We start from the raw sequence: 21243 nt of genomic DNA, 5'->3' as shown, positions 1-21243 counted from the left end.
ATAAATGCAGCACCCACGCACCGGGTCTAGCTCACATCCGCTGATTTATAGCAGGCTCTTAAACGAGAAGAGCACAGAGGACTAGGGCTAGTCCCTTTACATTCGGTTGATGTAAAAATGTGTCTCCCATTTTCCTGAAAAAATATTTGAAAACAATGCATTCCCCACTAACTAGACTTTTGACCAGTAAGTTAAAGCATAGGAGTTTCTTATGTAAAGGTCACAAGGAAGCACTTGGAATTTTGTCCGCTTACAGACATCTGTCAAAGTCGAACAACAAGACACCATCATGGCAGGAAGGTTTGGAAGAAGATGATCACCCAGATACTCTAGAAGTCCTCAAAAGTCTCCGAGCTAAGCATCATTACCATGGAAAGGCAGTGGATGACCCTAAGAAACATGGAGTGATGGTGATTGAGCCCGATTACAAGTGGGGAAGACACAGGTATTTGAAGGAATGTTTACGTGCAGTGTGTGGTGTTCGTTTTGTCAAACCCACAATTCTCAGCTGTTTTTGGTTATAAAGATAATAAGTGAATATGGAGATACAAAGACTTTTGCAAAGTCTTCCTCTCTTTCCCTGCAAATATGTTGGCGACTTTGTCAATGTTTATTTGCTTGAAAGATATACACCTATACTTGGAGAATCTGTGTATCGTAAACCACACTGCTTCATGGGTAACAATGAAATAAGCAAATAAGCGTAATAAAACTACAAACCCAGGTTTCAAAAGCTGTACAATTCTTGTCTATGTTCTTATTAACATCCACACGGCTTTCAGATACAAGGATTCTGCCGTTTATACACTACCCATGAACCACCACAGGTTTAAGACTCATGTATTCTCAAGTTCAACCTTATTTAAAACAGGTGTATATTTTTGTGTGATTATTATAATTCGTTAAAATACTCACCAGCCAAACTCTCAATTTCAAAGGATTCTTGCATTGCTATGGAGATTTCTCTTAAACCGAAAAAATAAGATTATATGTACATTGTACCTCAATCTAGGAAATTGAAGTGTTGTTTAATAGAGAAAGATACTGGTTTTCCCATTAAGAGACACCAAGTAGCGTAGTCCATAGCATCAAACATGCTATTTGGCCTCCTTAGTAGTTTAGTAGTAGAGCTCATCTATAATCTTATTTTATGCTGTAACTGTAATTGTAGGTTTAAGAAGGCCACTGCTGAGCACAGATTGGAGGAAGCATGTGGACTCGTGCAAGCGATTAGTAACTGGGCCGTGAACACTAGTGCTATTGAGCCTATCCGTAAAGTGGACACTAAAAGTTTTTTCGGTAAAGGCAAAATAGAGGAACTTCAAGAAAGAATAAGTCAAGCCAAGCAAATTGAAGAAAATACTTTAGATGCTGTTTATTTGGATGTGGGACAGCTAACGCCTCGTCAGCATAAAGAACTAGAGGCGTTTTGGGATGTGAAAGTATTTGATAGGTTTGGGATTGTGCTTCAGATATTCAAGGAGAGGGCTCAAACAGCTGAAGCAAAGATACAAGTGGAGCTTGCAGAAATACCGTACATAAGGTAGGAAAAGGAATCAACTCTGCTGTACTGTTAGGTTGAAGTCTCATCAAATACCTCAGAATAAAATAAGTTTTTCTAAATAAGCCTTAGTTTAGACCTGAATCCCCCTATATGTGCATTGTCCTTTTTTATAGCCCTTATATGAGAGTCCTGCATATTAAAGTTCTACCAGTGGCAGATCCAGGAGTCCAATAAAGGGGGAGGGGGGGGGGGGAAGAGCAAGATTTTCAAGAAATGTCCTTCTGTGGATTTCTTTATGTTTCTTGCCAAATAACTGAAAATAGGGGGCAGGGGCCCACCCTAGATCCGCCCTGTCTTTTGTACTATTAGCAGTACTAGTACTAGAGGAACAACATATTTTTATACTTACATTCCAGATTCATTGGGGTGTTGGGTTGTCTGTCAAAGTGTAACCAGGGGTCTGATTTCTTGCCCTAATCTCCAAGTTTTAAGTAAAAATCTCAACATGATTGTCATGTATGTATACAAGGGGTTGCCCATGAAATATTCACGGAAAACAATTCTTTGTTGAACAAAACTTTTTAAGGTTTATTTCAATTCTTCAATGTAAGCAGATTCTCTCAACTCGTGAGTTAGAATTTCACTCCCCAGTATAATATTGAAATAAAAGACATTTTGCACACCTCCTATTTGTAATTTTTTTGAGATTTTTTCTGAAAGGTGATGCACAGTCCATTCCTTAGCATATTATATATAGAATAGATTATCACAAAGAGAAAATGCAGTATAGAGAAGAGTGCAGAGTTTTTTTTAACATAAAAGATGTACTTTCTCATTTGTCTATAGATCCCGCCTTGTTGGGGATGATTCTGTTGAGTTTGATCAGCAGAGGGGTGGAACACATTTTATAAGTGGCAGTGGAGAAACACAACTAGAGAGAGAAAGAAGAGTCCTGACTGGAAGAGAGCTGAAGCTCAAAAAGAAGCTGGAAGCATTACGCAAACACAGAGAGCATGTACGACACGAGAGGCAAAAGAGACACATTCCTGTTGTGTCAGTTGTTGGCTACACCAACGCTGGTAAGTTTGACCTGACTTGAGATCAGTAGTGTTTGGTGCTCTAGACTTTCATGAAGTTCCTATCACCCCTTGCACTGACCCTGTGCATACTGAGTGATCTGTGAGGGAGACTTGGATCATGTTGGATCTGTGCCAAGGGTCCATTTCTGACCCTGAAGCCTTTCCTTTTAGGTAAGAATGTTATACAGTGAACAGCACATGCAGATGGATGATAAGATGTTTGGTACACTAAATGTCAAAGTTAACCCCCCTCTTCTCCTCTTCTCCCCCCCCCCCCCCCCCCACACCCTTGTACAGTATATTTATTTCATGGGCTATTCCTTATCCTTGACTGTCTTTTTAGGCAAGACCACCCTTATCAAGTCGCTGACAGGGGACAACAAGATGCAGCCTGACAACAAGTTGTTTGCCACGCTAGACGTGACAGCCCACCCCGGCAAGCTTCCTAGTGGGATGCAAGTACTCTTTGTCGACACTGTGGGATTCGTGTCAGACTTGCCCCCTGAGCTGGTAGAATCATTCTCTGCAACTCTAGAAGACATGGTGGACTCTGTGAGTATAGAATATACTGTGGGACCTCATGTATAAAAGACTTCATCAGGTGCAGACCTCCATGAATACTGAAAAAGCAGAGCTGTCGGTTGACTTCAATCATTTTTAAGTTGAGAGTAATATATTATATACACAAGACAGTGATGGCGAACTTCGTGGAATGTGTTTTCTATAACAACAGCAACAAATGTGATATGAAAAAAAATTCAGAAACACTTTGTGCTTGTTTGGAATGATGCTATTTTAGTGTGCTTGTGAAAATAACACAAACTTAAAACGTTTTTACTTCGAAATCTTTCTAATCTCTATTTATTGTCAATTAAATTCTTAGAGAAGAGTGAAAATTTAGTTGTTTTTGCACCATTGATGCTTCAAACTCGATATTTTCTTTTGCTTATCCCATTGACTCCTGGCTATTTTTGAGCTGAATTTACAAAAAACAGACTGATAACAGATACCTTCCCCCCTATTCTGAGCACCAAGTCAGCGGTATCCAAGCTTTCCAACAGTGCTTTGCGGTCCCCACTCTTAATCCTTCGTCGTTGTGCTGAAGCCAGCACAAGTTGATGGTTCCTTGTATTTTTCATCAAAAATACAGCTATGAGCATATTAGGAGAGTGTCTCAGGACATCATGAAGTCTTTTGGGGCATAATTGAGTGCTTTGCTTATGGATATTTGCAAGTAAAGGTGGATTCATGATGATTTTTTCTTGTTTGGCTTTGCCTGGATGAGAAAATAATTTTCTTGAATCATCACAGCTCTCCTAATTGCTGTCTTTTCTGAAACCAAATTGATTCCAAAATTTACACTGCTATTCTGGGTCTGTATGACCTGGACTTGATTTGTTTGGCTTCGGGGTGATAAACAACCATCTGACTTTGGGGAGAGGAGTGTTGACTGGCGCTCCCTCGTGAATTTTTCCCTGGATCTCCCAGAATGCTTTGCGATCCGTGAAGGCATCTTCGTGGTTTTACAAGCCTTCAAGGAGTGGACATTGTGTTTTGAGGCCATGGAAATGGACCTGGAGGATCAGAATAAAGGTATCTATTTGTGTCTTGAGCTGTGTTTGCTTATCTCTCTCCCTTGTGTTGTATTTTGAGCCTTTTATTGAGAGGGGTGATTCTGCTTTTCTTTCCTTGTTCAATTTGAAATTTGTCAAAGAACCTGTGCTATTATTTGGCTTAAGAGTAGTTTCCACAACTTGGTTGTATGTATATCTTCAAGACCATTTATACCTTAGACTGATGCCTGAGTATCTTCATCTTGTTGTGTTTAGTTTGCATTTATGAATTTTTTTGGTTGTGGGTACTTCCCAAAGTCGGTACTGGCCGGTTGAGGGGTCAATGTGTTTACCAACACACCCTAAAAAATTATGCTTGCCTCACTGCCTGAGAACAATGCCTTTTTTGCAAGCTTAGGTGCATACAACAGTGTAAGCAAATTCTGCTTGATAGACAAACAAGCCTCCATTGTCACCTCCATTTAGTTTGCATTTATGAATTTTTTGGGTTGTGGGTACTTTCCAAAGCCGGTACAGGCCGGTTGAAGGGTCAATGTGTTATTGTTGTGGAGCTCTGCACTTGACAGACATAGAATAGGTATGCACCCTTTATACCACAGATCCTTGTTTAAGCATCTTTAAGTGCTTTGGCTACCAGCCCTAACGCCTGTACTTGTCTTACCTGAAAGCTTGCATTGTAGAATATTTGTGAAGGAGTACATTCCACCGTTAAAAAAATCAATTAAAATCAAGTCAATGCTTATCGAGCCTGGAGTATCCTTTTATGTTTTCAACCTGCCCCACGATCAGCCCATACCATGATAATAATAACTCTGTATAACGCATTGATTTAATGAGTCATATAAACATTAGGTAAAACACAATTTTGTTCATTTACAGGATCTTGTGGTTCATGTCCGTGATGTGTGCCACCCTGAACAGGAGGCTCAGAATGAAGATGTCCTCTCTGTGCTTCAGCAGCTTAAACTCCGACCTGCACTCATGAAAACCATTATTAATGTATACAACAAGATTGATAAATGGTAAAGGATTACTTTTAAAGATCTAATAAGCCGCCAGGGCCTTGGCTCTTCTGTTCTCCTGTTTTTATCTAAAAAAAGGGGGATAATTGGACAGAGGGTCTTAATTTAGCCAATTCTTGCCAAATTCAAATTAAAGTGCCATGTGTAAATCTAATTTTACTGTGTGTGTTGTTTAGCTCAGCAGAGCATCTTCAGGACACCGTGTCTCATATGCACACATGTGAAGTCCAGATATCTGCTCTCCATGGAATGGGACTGGATTTACTCCGTAAACACATAGAGGAAGGGATCATGAAGTCAACTGGAAGAATGATCAAGAGGGTTGTGATACCCCCAGATGGTCCTCAACTAAGGTAGGAATAATCTTTTTTTTCAAATTTCAACCGATATATTGAGCAATTTGTTTTACTGCAATGTTTCATATTCTGTGGACTTTTGCCAGTAAAATGTGCTAAACTACTCTCTGGCCTCTGTTATCCCAGCTAACTGGAATAACAATTGGTGTTTATGTTATTGGTCGACACCTTGCAGAGGTGATGTGATTGGAAACCATTTCATTGCTGGCCAGTGAAAATGCTTCAGAAATTTTGAACAACAGAAGGTGTTATATTGTAAAAAAAATTTCTACAAACAAGATTCGAGATTGGAACATTAGGGGGGGGGGGGGGGTCACTGTGAAAAATAGACACAGAAAAGAATATGACCTCACCTCCCTTCCTATATAGACCCTTGTTTTGTTCCTACACCACAGATCGCCAAAATCTATGAAGCAATTTTCTACAAAAAAAATATCCTTTTTTTCAGTTGGCTGTACCATGAGGCAACAGTGCACGAAACGGTAGCTGATGAAGATGGTTTTATTACTGCAACAGTGATCATCGATGAGGCTACAAACAATAAATTTGAAAAGAAGTTTGGAAAATTACTCCATTAATATGTGAAGTTATAAAGGAATTAGGTATTTATAAAAGTAATATGATAATCTAATCTGTGATTAGGCAACCCTGATGTACATAAACAAAGCTTCACTTGCTAATGCTGAAAAATATTTTATACAACTTAAAATAAGACTAATTACTAGGTAGCAAAAACTGCTTTTAGAACAGAACCTTGTTTCAGCTTTGTCAAGGCAGCTTGGTAGTCAGTTAGCTTAAAAACAGATATCCCAAGTTTTTCATAATCCAAATACTCTGACATGTCTCTCACTAACTCAACCGAATGTAAAAAAGAAAATGGATTCATAGAAGACCCCAAAATCTGGATTTCCTTGTGGTGGATCTCGTATGGGCTTATTTTTACCTCAGAGTCTTTTGCACTACTCCCGAATATAAGGAGTTTGCCGCCATACCCCAACCACTTTATGGCACTTTGCACCAACACTGACAAGCCAGTACACTCGATAATGACGTCAAATCCCCAGGTATTATTTTGGGATTGTGTTGCTTCTACTAAATCCGTGTGCACAGTGTCTGGGTGCAAGATTTTGAAGCCTAAATTAAGCCCCATCGCTAACATTCTCCACTGCTCTGAGAACTCAATAACTGTCACCCTTCTGTATCCATGAAAGTGTAAGATGCACATCCAGAGTAAGCCTGTCACTCCTGTTCCTGAAACAAGTATCTTGGAATCCCTGGCAGCCGGGTGTAACTTGTCGAGCCCATGCAGTACACAGGATATTGGCTCACAAAGTGCTGCTTGTTTGAGGCTCACTTGTGGAGGGACGATGTGTATATTTGGTGCATGTACACGAGCGTACTGTGTCCATCCACCATTTTTCCAGACTCCTATTGCAGAGCCGGTACCTCCTTTTTCGCAGAAGTGGGGCTGCCCTCTTCGACAAGCCTTACATGTGTTACAGCTGCTATTAGGGTTAACAACAACACTGTGGACAAATGCATCGGATTTAATAATACATATTAAAGACTTAATTTAAAGGTTTTAAAGGAGTGTACTTAACTAAAATACAACCTTTTTTTTAAAGTAAAGTACTAATATAATTTTTTTATAAAAACGTCTAATTTTCAGTTGAGGCTGGGCCGTTGTTTCTTTTAGTCCGTGTCACGTCTCTGTTCTTTCGCGTTCTCGTTTTTTTGTGGCCGCAGGAGAAATTTATTGTTTCCCCTGCGATACAAACAAACGAGAACACGAAAGAACGACACGAGCGGCTGCAAAGGTGACTCGCCTCTTTATTTTCGCGAAATATTGTACCAATAAAGTCAGTTCAGTCCGCCCAGCTAAAATTTCATTTTTTTTTATCACGCCAATTTGACTGAAAAACTGAACGGTTTAGGTAATATGCCATTCTTTGCTCTAAGGGGGGAAAACGTACGAAAGTAGTCGAAATGTAAATCTCTTTTAAAATGTCTGGTGGAATGAATGGGTATATACCTCCTTTGTCACCAAGTTTATAGACAATGTTTTCTTTCTTCCGGTAACGAGAATTTCTATTGAACCTCTCTCGGATTGTTTACCTTTTTATTAACAGATTATGAAGAATGTATGAGTCGCGGAGCGTGTTAGAAAATGGGGGAAATGTAGAATAATATATCAAAGATAGGACCTTAGAATCGTAGTTTAATCGGCGTTGATAAAATGATTATCATTGTAGATACGCAAATGACGTTTTTAGGGAAGCAAAAGGAAATGGGTGGAAGTTTGAATATCTAATGAGCAATCCTTTATTGGTTACAGCTGGTCTTAAAATAATATTTAAATTCCTTTCCCAAAAGATAACCTCTACAATTTCTCCATTTTCTAGAAATAAGTGTTTAGGAAAATCTGTGGAAACAGGAAACTTCATATTTATGATCAAGTTAATAAACGTGAAATGGAAGCAAACAATCTGAAAAACAAAACCTTCGGTATTTCAATAATAAACATGCAGAATTGGCGTCGATCATGAATATATTTTTATTCATTTCGGCCCACTGTGCCTTCATCCACCCATTTAAATCGTGCACGGGATTAATTGCCTGAAATGCGCAGCCATCGCAGATTATGTCATATTTTGTTTTAAAACGTAGGACTCAAATACGACGCCTCCGTGCGCCGATCACGCGCATTTCAAGAGATGATCTTTCAACCCCTCTCGGAAAGTGTAAATCTATCCACCGAAGCGTAACATTGATACCCACCGATCACCTATGGACACATTCTTCACGTCGCTTCCAACGTCACTCACGACACCAGAAAACTCATGACCGAGAACGACACACTTCGCAGCTGGTAATTCTCCCTCTAAGATCTGGAGGTCTCGATCGCAGATGCCCGAGTATGCGACCTTCACGATCACTTCGCTCGGGTTGGAAACATGCGGCACTGGCCGTGTGATCACAGATAGCTGACCGTCCCAAAGCTGTACTGAGTTGTTCATGTTCTCGTGATGAGATGGGAATAACAGGGAGTGAGAACGGAAGAAATTCCGATGAAAGACCTCACGGAAACACGCAAATCTCTCTTCGGTTTCAATGGAAGTGTTGACAGCTATGGGACGAGGGAAACTGGTGCGAGTTAGTTGAATTCCCCTTTTCCCTTTTCCGTCACATTGTCTATATTTCCAAAAAGAGTAGAATAGCTCGATTGTTACAGAAAAAAGGTCACTTAATCTCAAATTTGAATTCGCTCATGAAAGGGTGCATGGTCATACTTACTACAATGACCTCCTATAGCTTTCGAATCGGATTTTTTTTTTGTCGGTTAATTCATGGTTGACCAATGATGACATATAACCAAGTCTCGTCTTCCAAAATTTTTTTAGTTGAAATCCTATAATGGTTACATAACAATCTATCTGTCCCTAACCCTCCCGTCCCGTCACACATGTGACATCATGATGGTCACGTGAGAGCCTCGTCCGCACTCCACTTTGGTTCTTTCGCTTGATTGCGCGCTTCTTCTCTTCCATTCTCGCCAAAATGCTCGAGAAAAGTTTATGGGAGAGTTTCCTGGAAACTGTTGAGCCCCATCTCCCAGAGTACTTACATTGGAATGAGATCTGTGTAAGTAAATATTTGTTATGCTTTTAAAAGTGGCGTTATCGTAGATAAAGTTTTCTTGTGAGTTTCGGCCAACAAGCCGGTCCAACATGGGTTGTTTGTTTCAGTGGACATTCGTTGTTTATTTGGCTGAAGGACGCCGTCATATTCATCGATGGACCCGTGGTATGGAAGCATGGGAGGTAAGAACTTGTGCAATATTGTGTTAATCATGTAAGATCATGTTCGATCGAGTTTGGTTACAGTTTCGACATTTTCTCGGGGCATGTCATGACGCAGTGGAATTTGAACCCGTCACAAAATAGCATGACATTAGCTAGACATAACCTATTAACTCAAATTTTGTACCTATCAGTATAGTTTCTTTTGAAAAAGGTTTGTCTTCTTTTATTAAGAAGATCATTACATGAGATCATAGAACTTGCTTGTTAATCTTAACAATCTACAAGGGCATAAGTCTAGTTCCATAAACAACAATATTGGTTCCATAGTCAACAAATGGTTATGCAATTCTGTTGTTACGTCACTTATGGGAAAAGGATGGATTATGAAAAGGAAATATTCCTAGCAATGCTTACTATTAACTAATGTATTACAGTAGAAATTATCATTAGATTTTTATTTTTTAGTCATTTTTAGGGAGGGAGGTGTGCAAGAATGTGGGGGGGGGGGGGTGCTTTTTAATAGTCAGAGTGGCACTATATGAATAAAAAGAATAAAAACGATACTTAAGGTCTTGGTAAAGGTAAATTTGACACAACTGTTTGTTTTTGTGGTTTTTGCAAAACCTGTATCAATAGTTCTTAAAATTTATTTTTGCAAAAAATTTTTTTCCATAAATCGCATTCTAAGACAGCTAAAATGGGCCTTTGCTGTTTCCCGTGACCTGTTGACCGTGAATTCATGCCAAATCTTTTACTTTTTTAGCATATTATTTTGAGGCAAGAACGCAAGCTTGTCGGGCGTAACCTCGCGACGGGTTTTAAGATATCACATTCAAATTTTCGGGATCTGATAGATAATTATGCCATGTCATAAAGTGTGTGAGGAATTTTCGATTTTCGACTAAAGATCGCTTTTATAGCACTTTTCGTGTCCAAATTTCGCCAGAAATGAGAGTTCCAACTTTGATTTGTGATATTTTGTTGACAGTGTCAAATAACAAAAAGTCCTCACACTCTTTGGTAGATCATCTATCTGTCATTGAGATGCAATTACGTGCAAGTACATGCACAATAACGCGAAGGTGCATTACTCTCTTTAGAGTAAACTCGGTACTTTTGAGTTTGAGGCTATTGCAAAAATAAAACTTGTAGGAGATAATTCCTCGAAGTGTTAGACAGAGGTAATTGTTCCATTCGTTTCTTTTTCGCCGACTTCAGAAAGGGCTTCGACTTAATCGATCATAAGATATTACTATCTAAGTTATCCTGTTCTGACATGCACTCTAGCTTAGTAAGGTGGGTTGCTGCTTTCCTATTAGAAAGGTCGCAGTCTGTCCAAATAGGCACGTTTAAATCTCAACCTAGAAAGCTTAATGGGGGCATCCCACAAGGCACAAAATTAGCGCCTATATTATTTGCTGTAATGGTGAACGAGCTTGTCGACAAATGGAGCTTGAGGGCAAAGTTTGTCGACGACCTTACAGTAATGGAAGTTATTCCCAGGAATTCACCATCAATAATGAGGTATATTGTGTCGGATATTCAAGAATTTGCCAGTAATAACAACATGCAACTTAATCCAACGAAATGCAAGGAGATGCGTGTAAGCTTTCTTCACTACAATAGCTGCGAGCTCCAACCCATTGCCACCGGTGGCACCTATATTGAGGAAGTGACATCATTTAAGCTACTCGGCGTGTACATTTCCAACGATCTGACATGGGCTGCTCACTGCGAGTACGTAGTGAAGAAAACTAACAGGCGCCTTTACGCAATAAGGCAACTCAAGAAGAGTCGTGTCCCACAAGGGGACCTTGTTAGCATTTACTGCTGTCTCGTGCGCTCTATCCTGGAGTACGCATGCGTAGTCTTTGCCAACCTTCCAAAATATTTATCGCAAGATCTGGAGCGGATCCAGAGGCGCGCTTTGGCTATCATATTCCCATTTATCCCCTATGCGGACGCGCTGGCCAAGGCTGGTATTCCCACCCTTGAGGAGCGCAGGAAAATAGCATGCAGTAAGTTTATCCGTAAGGTCACTCCTGACAATCCACTCCATCTCCTAATACACAAACGCATAATTAACCAGTCCTCGCACTACAACTTAAGACCTAAAGACCATGTCACTCTAGCAACCAAAACCGACAGGTTCGGAAATTTTGTTAGCGTAAAGTTTGCAACCTCAGGCTTGGAGTGAATTATCAATATATCATGTGTAAATTAGATGGTAATTATATATTTATATGTATGCGTAATTGACCGTCACTGTAATTCAGTCCATGGACTGCGAAAGTGAAAAATAAACTAATTATTATTATTATTATTATTATTATTATTATTAATTCAGTCTTTTATCTTTTATTTGATATATAGATTGTACATGTAGTGGAAATTGCAGCGCGACAATATTTTTTTTCGCGGACAAGTCGTTTATCTTTAAGTCCCATGATGAAGAAAACAGAACAGATAGGATATGTAAAATGTGCACGTCGCACAGGCTTACAGCTCGTATGTGTGATTATCCTATCAAACATCGTTATTGTTTAATCGACAGAAATTATATTGGTGTATATTGGTGTCAATTGTTTTCAATCAATAGCAAATTATGAGTTGATTATAAAGTGGTATTGGTAATTGTTAACCAATTACAAAAATATGAGCAACCAATTATGTATTATTAACAGCCAGTAAAAACCTTATTGACAAACATTTGATAAAATTGATAAGCAAAGATTTTGAGTCAGTATCAACAGTCTTCAACAAATAGCAACTTAGTAATGTCATCTTAATTTAATTTATATTCCAGATTGTTGTTTGGACAGTGAGCATTTGCTTTGCTGTGTGGCTGGCTACTGAGGTTTTAAGATTCTTGTTTAGGTGGATCTTTATGCAAGATGAGGGTAAGGCTCATCTCTAACTGAGGGATTTACCATTTGGTATCTGACAGGGAGGTAACATATTTTTTCCAGCTTTAACATGGTAACATATTTTTTCCAGCTTAAACATTTTAGGCAAAATGTGTTACTCATTTTTTTCTGGAATTTTGCTGTAGCTTTTAGCCAAGTTTGCCTGATCTTATATTTTTTTATGGATTTTATCTTGCTCTAGTTTTTTTTGGGGGGGAATTTCATTACTTGAATAAATTATGGGATTATTAAGATTCTGTTTACTTGATGTTATAAGGAAATTGAGAATATCTGAGAATATCTCTTCAATACCCCTAAACGATAAAAAAATCAATAAAAATGTTTTTGATTTTTCAGGTTTCTTCACAAGAACAAAGAAGACTTTTTTCAAAACTTTACGCAGGCTACCCATCATAAAAGACAAGGTGAGAGAATATTTAGCCACTTGTAAAAGGGTCTGTATCTGGATTGTAAAAGTGTCTGTATCATTAGTTGTGCATCTGTTTGTCACTTGGAGTCTAAAGATGTCTAAAGGTTATGTTAAGGACCCAAGTCAGCAACATCTATCAAGTATAAGTTTTTTTTCTAATATACCGTAAAATTCCAATAAAAAGCCCCGGGGCTTATACTTTTCAAAGGGCCTTTGGGGGGGGGGGGGGGGGGGGGGCTTATATTCGAGGTGGGGGAGCTTATATTCGGGGGGGGGGGCTTATTATTATCAGAATTTTACGGTAATTGAACAATGCTTAGTAATCTTAGTGCATGGAACTGACACAATGTCCATAACCGCAGATAAATGCTGAAATGCAGAAGTCTTTAGATGACATGGAGAAGCTGGCTTTTCCAGAGAATAAGCATGTAACATTCATTCAAAGGGTAAACAATACTTTTCTATAAAATTGCACATAGATTTTTTAATTTCCTCCTTGATATTTTCTCACCTTTTGTTTGTTTCTTTAGCTACCAAGTAAAGGACTTAAGGAGGTAAATTTATCTTGATTAGGATTATTAGATAAGTTCAAGATAGCATAAGATAAGAGAGAGACACTTTGGTATTGCCCGCGCACCATGTTGATTCCGAATACGGCTATTTTTAGTAACCACCACCCCACCATGAAAAGATATCATGTAAAATAACTCGGAAGAAGAAAACAAGTCTATCTTAAGTTACCAAGATTGGCAAATATACTCACAGAAAGCTAAATCCTTGAATAGTTTGATTTTTTTGTTTGTCTGAGCGGCGAAGTAAAGTGAGAAAGAAAAAAACGACGAGCGATAAAATGGCTGTGATACTGAGTTTGATTCAAATCCCGACTCCAGCACTCCAGCTTGTATAATAACAACATAATAATAAAACATATAAAAATAACAACATCAAAGAAGTACAGTAATATCTCTCTCTTTATTTTCTTACTTTTACAGAAGCTCAGATACTTCAGCTTGCTGGCTTTGATCATCACAAAAATGCATTCCCTCGCTACAAGGATAGTTTTATGAAATGTATTTTTCTTGGATTCCTTCTCAATTCACCGGAATATTCACAAAAATCAATATTATATCTAATCTCTAACTTACAGATTTCGTTTGACCATTAAGAAGATAATGAATGTTGAGAAACCACGGAGAAGCAGCAAGTTAGAGCGAAAATGGTGTTGGAAGCACAAGGTTTTCCGCTCTTGATTTTGAATGAACTCTCGTTTTGGAAATCTTGCAATCCTTGAAGTACTACATCCCCTTAATAAACTGCAACTGCCCGTATCCTTGATGTTATAATGACATTTTCAATGGTATTTGTGCAAATAGGGTGGTTTTTTTTTTTCGGTTTCATGCCACAAAATAGCTGCAAACAACAAGATGTAAATGCCACAGCGCGGGGGTAGGGTGAGTAAAAATGCTCACGCGCAGTGGTGGGGTGGTGGTTACTGAGAATAGCCAGATTCGAATTCGACATGGCGCGCGGGTAATACCAAAGTGTCCCTCTCTTATCTTATGCTCTCTTGATAAGTTTAAATATGGGTTTGCTTGATACTATAGGAGTGATAAATCCACATTATTTCTTTTGTAGAATGAACTGATGAAGACACTAGATGACAATTACATTAAACCTAGTGAGTATTTGTGATAGTTTTGTTATTTTTAGTGTCTGTAACACTAAAAATAACACTAAATACTCAAAGTATTTATATGAAAAAATACTGAGAAATTTGCTTTGTAATTTCGTCTCCATGCAACTGCTTAATAAAACAATTTTCTAACAAAAATATTGCATGCTTGTGGGCTGAACTTGGTGTGCAATGCAGTTCAGAGGAATAGACAAAATAACCTTAAAAATATAGAGAATAAAGAGCTCTTCCCTGACACATCATTAAAAAAAGCTGCATTTCTATTACATTGCCGATCATCTAGTTGTGCATGATGGGTCCTATACCTAATGCCTTTCATTGTCATCAGGTGATCTTAGCTGGAAAGACGGAAAGGTGTCAGGAACAGTTTACTGTGGCACTCAGGAACTTACAGATATTCTTATCAAGGTAAATTGAACTGCATATTAAAATCTCTTAAGAATTTAGATTATTCAATTATGTAATAGCCAAGTGTAATAGGAACTTACAGATATTCTTATCAAGGTAAATTGACTTTACAAAAACACTGTTCTGATTTATATATATAGGTATTTATAGGTAGGCAGCTTTGCTCAACCGTGAAAGCCTTTTGTCCATATGGCCCTGGTGGCTTAATGTGGTAATCCTATCTGTGAGGTCGAAACGCTGGATGTCAACAGTTCAGTCCCAGATTTTTGAAGTGTCTCATTTGAATCTCCCGCTTAACACACATTTAAAAAAAGTAGTCTGGTTAATTGTGATTGATATTTTATTTTATTATATTAATTTTTATTATATATATTTTTTATTTTATTTTTATTTTTTATCTTAGTTGAATATAAATGTATAATAACTGGATGAAAAACAGTAAAATTAAAAACAGTAACATTAAAAAAAAAAAATTTCAGGTATATGCAAAGTTTGCATGGTCCAATCCACTCCATCCTGATGTCTTCCCAGAAGGTTTGCAACTTGCTGTGCTTGAAATATTATTCTTATAACTGTTAATTCATAGATGGCTATATTAATGTATATAATTTAAGCGTTGTGTTAAACTTTGTTTCAGTGAGGAAAATGGAAGCAGAAGTTGTGCGAATGGTGCTCTCAATGTTCAATGGGGATAAAGACTGTTGTGGAACGGTAAGCTTTTTGTAGAGAAAACATATTGGCTCTTGCTCTGTCAGTAACTCAAACGAAAACTCTTTCCTCCTTATTAGTCCACCCTCAAAGAATGAATAAGCATGTCATTTGTGACTGTTTACACACATTAAATCTTAGATCGATTGACCTAATAGAGTCGTACATATGGACACTGACCTCAATATTTCTTATGACATGAAAATTTTCTTATGCAAGAAAACTTCAATGTTTCTATAATCCGTAATATTATTTTTGTAATAATAGCTATATCACTGTTACTTACTTCAATTTGCCATTAAAAATTAATGCTTTGTGGTTTCAGATGACTGGAGGTGGAACAGAAAGTATTTTGCTGGCTTGTAAGGCATACCGTGACTGGGCACGCGAAAGAGGAATATCCAAACCAGAAATGTAAGTCAGCATTCCCTCAGTCATTCCCTCATAGAAGAATACCATGTTTTATTTCTTGTAGTAACACAGCATGTTTCTTTCTCTCTAGTATTGCCCCAGTAACTGCCCATGCAGCATTTGATAAGGTAAATGCTCTTCGTATAATACTGCAAAGTACCATATGGTGCAGATTGTGTTTCAACCACAAATGATCCGTAATCTAACATTTCCAACTAGTCTAACAGATTTCAACAGTTACAATCTGTACTAGTAAATAGGTGCGATTGTAAAGACAAAGTGGTGTATTGTTCAAGGAGCTATGCTCCATTTTTCTGTCTGTCTGCATCTTCTCTTCCCCGGGTATTTGGTAATATGTTACAGACTACGCAAATGCTAAAGCAACTTATCATCTTGTCTTTAGCTGCAGCTAAAGATTTATCTCCTTCTGTGTCTCATAGGCCTTGTCCTCAGCCTTGTCAACTAAGTGATATCTTCATCTTTTTTGTCTTCCTTTGGTTTTGTGGTTTAGGCAGCAAACTACTTTGGTTTCAAGTTGGTCCATGTCCCTGTGGGCAAGGACTGGAAGTGCGACATGAAGGTTTGTTGCACCTTTTTATGTATTTGTGTGTTGACACCCACACAGCCCTATCCTTGTTAAGCAACAAAAGTCACAGTATAACCTTTATTATATATACAAAACTGAGAAAATCCCTTCTTGTTGCAGGCAATGAAGCGAGCAATTTCCAAGAACACAATTGCTGTAAGTGTTGAAATATTTAGTATACACAAGGAGGTGTGGAGGTCACTACTTTACCAGTGAGGACACAGAAATCGGGCCATGCTGAACTACTTTGACCAATCAGACTTGGCTGGAACATTGTAAACATTTTGAAAAAAAATTCAGCCAATGAGAAATGCCAGACGTTGTGTATCACTCGTATTTTTATGAGTGATCAAGCTGCTTTCCAACGGTCAACTACATGTACAAGATCAAATAAACAATGTCCGGCATTTCACGTTGGCTGAACTTTTTTTTCAAAATGTTTATGGTGTTCAAGTCGAATCTGATTGGTCAAAGTTGTTCAGCATGGCCCGCTTTCTGTGTTCTCACTGTTAATACTCACTACTTGTTTGCTGTTGTAGCTTGTGGGATCATCGCCTCAGTTTCCCCATGGAATGATAGACCCAATTGAGGAAATGGGGAAGGTAGGCTCTCATTTGATTATAATAATCTGAATTTATATGAGTTAATTTTTTAACACATATTGTCCTAGCTCGCCAAGAAATACAAGCTAGGACTCCATGTGGATGCATGTCTTGGAGGATTTCTTGTCCCATTCATGGAAAAAGCTGGGTAAGAGAAAGAAAAAGAGGATACACACCCAGAGCGATATGCTTCAGTTTATGTCAGTGAGACCTTTGTGCTAATAAAAGTCTTGTTTATATTTTTGTTTTTCTCTCACAGATACGACGTCCCTCTGTTTGACTTCCGTGTTGAGGGTGTGACAAGTATATCAGCAGATACTCACAAGGTGCAGTTTTAAAAGTAGTATACAATAAAATACAAAACAATAAACTTTATTTAACTAGGGTAACATGATAACTTTTGACAGTTTCCTAACCCATGGCCCTCCTAAACAATACTATACTAGATTATAAAAATATAGTATAGTAAGTATAGTAAGACTGTAGGACTGTTATTTTTTAATATGTACATTATTTGTTACATATCTCCAATAAGTACATTGGTTACACAATTTGTGATTGTTGATCGTTATTTGCATACCATGTACATACGTATTAGTAAGAATATACAGTTGTTTAGATTGATGTATTTTTCTTTCAGTATGGTTATTCTCCTAAGGGGTCATCTGTCGTTATGTATCGCAACAAGGACCTACGTCACCACCAGGTTAGCTCATATTCGATGCCTGAAACTAGTCATTACTGCTTTGCACCACAGTGTCACAGGTAAAGGATCCTAGTTTTATAAAACTCGATCTTTTATCAGCTGTTTTTATTTCTAGTTCTTTGTTGCCCCTGACTGGCCTGGCGGTATCTATGCATGCCCTACTATCCCTGGTTCCAGGTCTGGAGGGATAATTGCTTCCACCTGGGCTGCCATGATGCACTTTGGAGAGTCAGGTGGGTGTGATTTGTAAATACATGTTATGTTAGGTATCTGTATATATACATTGTATATGTAAATGCGTGAGTGCAGGCGTTCATATAACAGTGCTCAATACATAGGTGTAGAGCGGGATATATCTTGGTTTGTAGGAAAAAAACACGTGAACTACGGTTTCATCTCTACAAGCCTGTTTCGTGGTTGCCCACTCATCAGAAGATTTGTCTCCTGATGAGTGGGCAACCACGAAACAGACTTGTAGAGATGAAACGGTAGTTCGCGTGTTTTTTCCTACAAACCAAGATATACATTGTATATGTATGTTTAAACATGAGTTGATCGGATGTGGTTGGTTATTCCTTGTTGTCCTTGTTGTAAGATGTGTTTGATTTACAATTGGCAGGTTATGTGGAGTGCACTAAGAAGGTTCTCCAAACAAGGGAGCGCATTGAAAAGGGGTGAGATTATTTGTACAAATGCAATATTGTAGAGCAAATTCTTTGAAGTGGACAGAGGTGTCGACCTGTTCACAAAAAAATGGGGTTGATGCTCCACTCAAGGAGCAGTTATAGATAGTTTAATTTTAACTGCTATTGGGTATCGGAAATCTAAAAAAAATATGAAACTAAATTCATAGCCAAAAGCAGCTAAGCATTATTAGATTTTTATTATAAAGTGTTTTGAGTAAACTTTCCAACACAAAGCGATGTTTCTAAGATGGCCGTACAGCGATATAATGGCCTACTAATCCTCCAATGAGACAGGATAAACCATAGTTGTATAATTAAGTGTTTGACTGCATGGCAAAAGAGGTAATTCAAAAGCTATCCATAACTAGGGCTGTCCATCCACATACAAGAGGATTGGCAGAGCTACACACCTATAAAAAGCATATCAACAAAATACCCAAATAGTCGTGTTTGTTAACCAGAGTATAAATATGGTTCACAACCAACTGAAATAGACTACCAGTTTTTGGTGAACGCTATGAAAGACATAATGCACTTGCACTTTCCGTCCTATCTTTTCTTATTCTCTTATGTATATTGTTTTCCCAGTTTGCGTGACGTTCCTGGACTGTACGTCTTCGGAGAACCCATAGTTAGTGTTGTTGCATTTGGTTCTGATAAGTTTGACATCTATGCACTGGGAACTGCCTTGACAGGCCGCGGATGGTGCCTCAACTCCCTACAGTACCCCCCAGCGTAAGTGCAGTAACCATGTCTGAATAGATGTTTGTTTAGACGAATAATGCAATATCCCATCCTAGGCTGCTGTTGGTACTTGCTTTTTGACAACGTTAGCATTTGAAATGACAAGACTTCTACTCTGTAAAATATTGGGGAAAATAACCCATGCTAAAGGTTTTTTTACACAAAATTTTTGTTTTGCCCTTTCATACAGCTGCGATTTATTCTCAGATGTCTGCAGCTTTTAGTTTCAGTTACAATAAAGGTCTCGAGTAGTACATGTATGATTAACATATCATTTTGTGCTGGACAACTGTTATATGTTAGACTAAATACCTAAAGATGTGTACAACTTTGGACAGGATCCACTTGTGTGTGACTCTCCTTAATACCCAACCTGGTGTGGCTGATCGCTTTTTGAAAGACGTGCGCGAGTGTGCTGCCAAGCTGTTGGCTGACCCTAACGCCAAAACAGCCGGCCTGGTGAGACGTAGTAACTTTCAATACATTGTGCGCACTTCAAATGTTCATCGCATAGAAACTCTTTCCTTTGTAGCCACTTTATAGAAACTCTCAGCTTTGTAGAAACTTCATAGAAACTCTCCCCTTTGAAGGCACTTCATAGAAACTCTCCCCTTTAAAGCCACTTCATAGAAACTCTCACCTTTGAAGCCACTTCATAGAAACTCTCACCTTTGAATGCGCTTCATAGAAACTCTTCCCTTTTTAGACATTATATAGAGCTTTCACCTTTGTAGAAACTTCATAGAAACTCTCACTTTCGTAGAAACTTTATAGAAACTGTCTCCGCGTTTCGCTTGTGTGCACTAGAATTTACTGTTTTTTTCTCTCTTTCTAGGGTGCTATTTACGGTATGGCTGCAAATATACCAGACCGCTCAATAGTCAATGAGCTGGCCTGCGGTTTCCTGGACTGCATGTATAATACTGGTAGTAACAAGCCTCAAGAGAATGGTAGAGAGTAGAACAGTCTTGACTACCTGGACTACCACTTGTTGGGCCATGACATCACTCAACAAGGAGTATTTCAAATATCACCTGACTTTGATAGATTGTCTTGATAGATATGAATTTCTAATTGCTAATCAACTTCGATCATGAGAAATATTAGCCAGTGTAGACGTTTTATATAGATTTTTTATTCCATGTATGCTCACAAATGTATAGAGTTCTATACGCACTTCCTAAATCTTCACATACAGTATTCGTGTTAGCTAAAGTCGGTTTAACCACTGACATAATATGGATGATGTGCGGGCGCATCTCAATTTATGGCAGCAGCATGACTTTATGTAACGATACCGTGAACATTCTGCATCGTAACCGTGACAGGACAGTGTCTTAGCGTGAATCTATTGCTACAATGTCGTACAGTGTCCATGCGGTGACAGGTTTATAGCGTATCTTTCAATCTATCTTGTTGTTTGTTATGCAAGTTTCGAGCGTGAATGACGTAGTTTAATGATGTAGTTCATCATTGATAATATACTTAAAATACTGATAATATACATAGTATATACATAGTATACTTTGTGACTGGGAATAAGTAGAGTGAGCCCGATAACTAATAAATGAACAAAAAAAAGTTGAAGTTAGCCGGGATTTCGAGTTATCCTAGTAAAAATGACTGGAAAATAACTTAAAAAAATAAGCTCAAACAATTGGGGTTTGACGGTGGTTGTTTTTTCTTACATTTATGATGTTTTTGCTATTATCCTACATAGGACTTTTTTATCAAAACAGTTTTATTACGACATACTAGATTTGTTCGTTGCTTGCACTAATGAAAGGTGGCCGCTAGTAAAACGCGTACAGGGTGTTGGATTAGTTGCAGCGCTCATGATGGAGGAAAACTATCGTGGATTACACAAAGACACACAAAGACACGCCATCTTGGTTAGCTCCCCGAACCGCGAAGAACATCCGGGATCTTTTATTTGTATAATCATACACAGGGATCCCATCCCATGAGATCACAGGGGATGCAGTTGCCACAGGTGCATGCAGTAGACGATAATTTTTATCTTAC

The 21243-nt window shown here is 38.3% G+C and overlaps 3 protein-coding genes across 3 annotated transcripts; 2 read left to right on the top strand and 1 right to left on the bottom strand.

Moving 5' to 3' along the window:
* The first annotated feature begins 61 nt into the window (after positions 1-61).
* Positions 62-6441, top strand: LOC5519970 (putative GTP-binding protein 6). The gene is made up of 7 exons (XM_001639853.3): positions 62-445; positions 1172-1543; positions 2351-2583; positions 2927-3135; positions 5037-5179; positions 5356-5532; positions 5984-6441. Exons 1-7 carry the CDS (start codon positions 156-158, stop codon positions 6111-6113), a joined length of 1554 nt encoding a protein of 517 aa, XP_001639903.2. The 5' UTR covers positions 62-155; the 3' UTR covers positions 6114-6441.
* Positions 6021-8825, bottom strand: LOC5519969 (D-arabinitol dehydrogenase 1). The gene is made up of 2 exons (XM_001639778.3): positions 8314-8825; positions 6021-7061 (listed from the first exon to the last, which is right to left on the bottom strand). Exons 1-2 carry the CDS (start codon positions 8550-8552, stop codon positions 6257-6259), a joined length of 1044 nt encoding a protein of 347 aa, XP_001639828.2. The 5' UTR covers positions 8553-8825; the 3' UTR covers positions 6021-6256.
* A 191-nt stretch (positions 8826-9016) lies between these two features.
* Positions 9017-20875, top strand: LOC5519959 (sphingosine-1-phosphate lyase 1). The gene is made up of 23 exons (XM_001639852.3): positions 9017-9177; positions 9282-9356; positions 12145-12238; positions 12602-12669; positions 13037-13120; positions 13205-13228; positions 14310-14352; positions 14696-14775; positions 15255-15309; positions 15413-15486; positions 15809-15897; positions 15986-16022; positions 16406-16474; positions 16601-16636; positions 17020-17082; positions 17151-17230; positions 17342-17408; positions 17723-17788; positions 17904-18021; positions 18408-18462; positions 19063-19209; positions 19557-19677; positions 20054-20875. The coding sequence occupies exons 1-23, from the start codon at positions 9094-9096 to the stop codon at positions 20177-20179; spliced, it is 1755 nt and encodes a 584-aa protein (XP_001639902.2). The 5' UTR covers positions 9017-9093; the 3' UTR covers positions 20180-20875.
* Positions 20876-21243: the final 368 nt, after the last annotated feature.

This window comes from Nematostella vectensis, chromosome 3 (genome assembly GCF_932526225.1).
Source record: "Nematostella vectensis chromosome 3, jaNemVect1.1, whole genome shotgun sequence".
NCBI classification, from domain to species: Eukaryota; Metazoa; Cnidaria; class Anthozoa; order Actiniaria; family Edwardsiidae; genus Nematostella; species Nematostella vectensis.
This window is presented reverse-complemented; position numbering and strand designations above follow the sequence as displayed.

What these genes read in the sequence shown, in the direction of transcription:
- LOC5519970 (XM_001639853.3), top strand. Translation starts at nt 156, where the DNA reads ATGCATTCCCCACTAACTAGACTTTTGACCAGTAAGTTAAAGCATAGG. An exon ending in GCAGAAATACCGTACATAAG is followed by an intron (nt 1,544 to 2,350) that starts GTAGGAAAAGGA and finishes ATTTGTCTATAG; the next exon opens with ATCCCGCCTTGTTGGGGATG. An exon ending in TAGAAGACATGGTGGACTCT is followed by an intron (nt 3,136 to 5,036) that starts GTGAGTATAGAA and finishes GTTCATTTACAG; the next exon opens with GATCTTGTGGTTCATGTCCG.
- LOC5519969 (XM_001639778.3), bottom strand. Translation starts at nt 8,552, where the DNA reads ATGAACAACTCAGTACAGCTTTGGGACGGTCAGCTATCTGTGATCACA. An exon ending in AATGTGTCCATAGGTGATCG is followed by an intron (nt 7,062 to 8,313) that starts GTGGGTATCAAT and finishes ATTTGTCCACAG; the next exon opens with TGTTGTTGTTAACCCTAATA.
- LOC5519959 (XM_001639852.3), top strand. Translation starts at nt 9,094, where the DNA reads ATGCTCGAGAAAAGTTTATGGGAGAGTTTCCTGGAAACTGTTGAGCCC. An exon ending in TTTCCAAGAACACAATTGCT is followed by an intron (nt 16,637 to 17,019) that starts GTAAGTGTTGAA and finishes TTGCTGTTGTAG; the next exon opens with CTTGTGGGATCATCGCCTCA. An exon ending in GATGCACTTTGGAGAGTCAG is followed by an intron (nt 18,022 to 18,407) that starts GTGGGTGTGATT and finishes TACAATTGGCAG; the next exon opens with GTTATGTGGAGTGCACTAAG.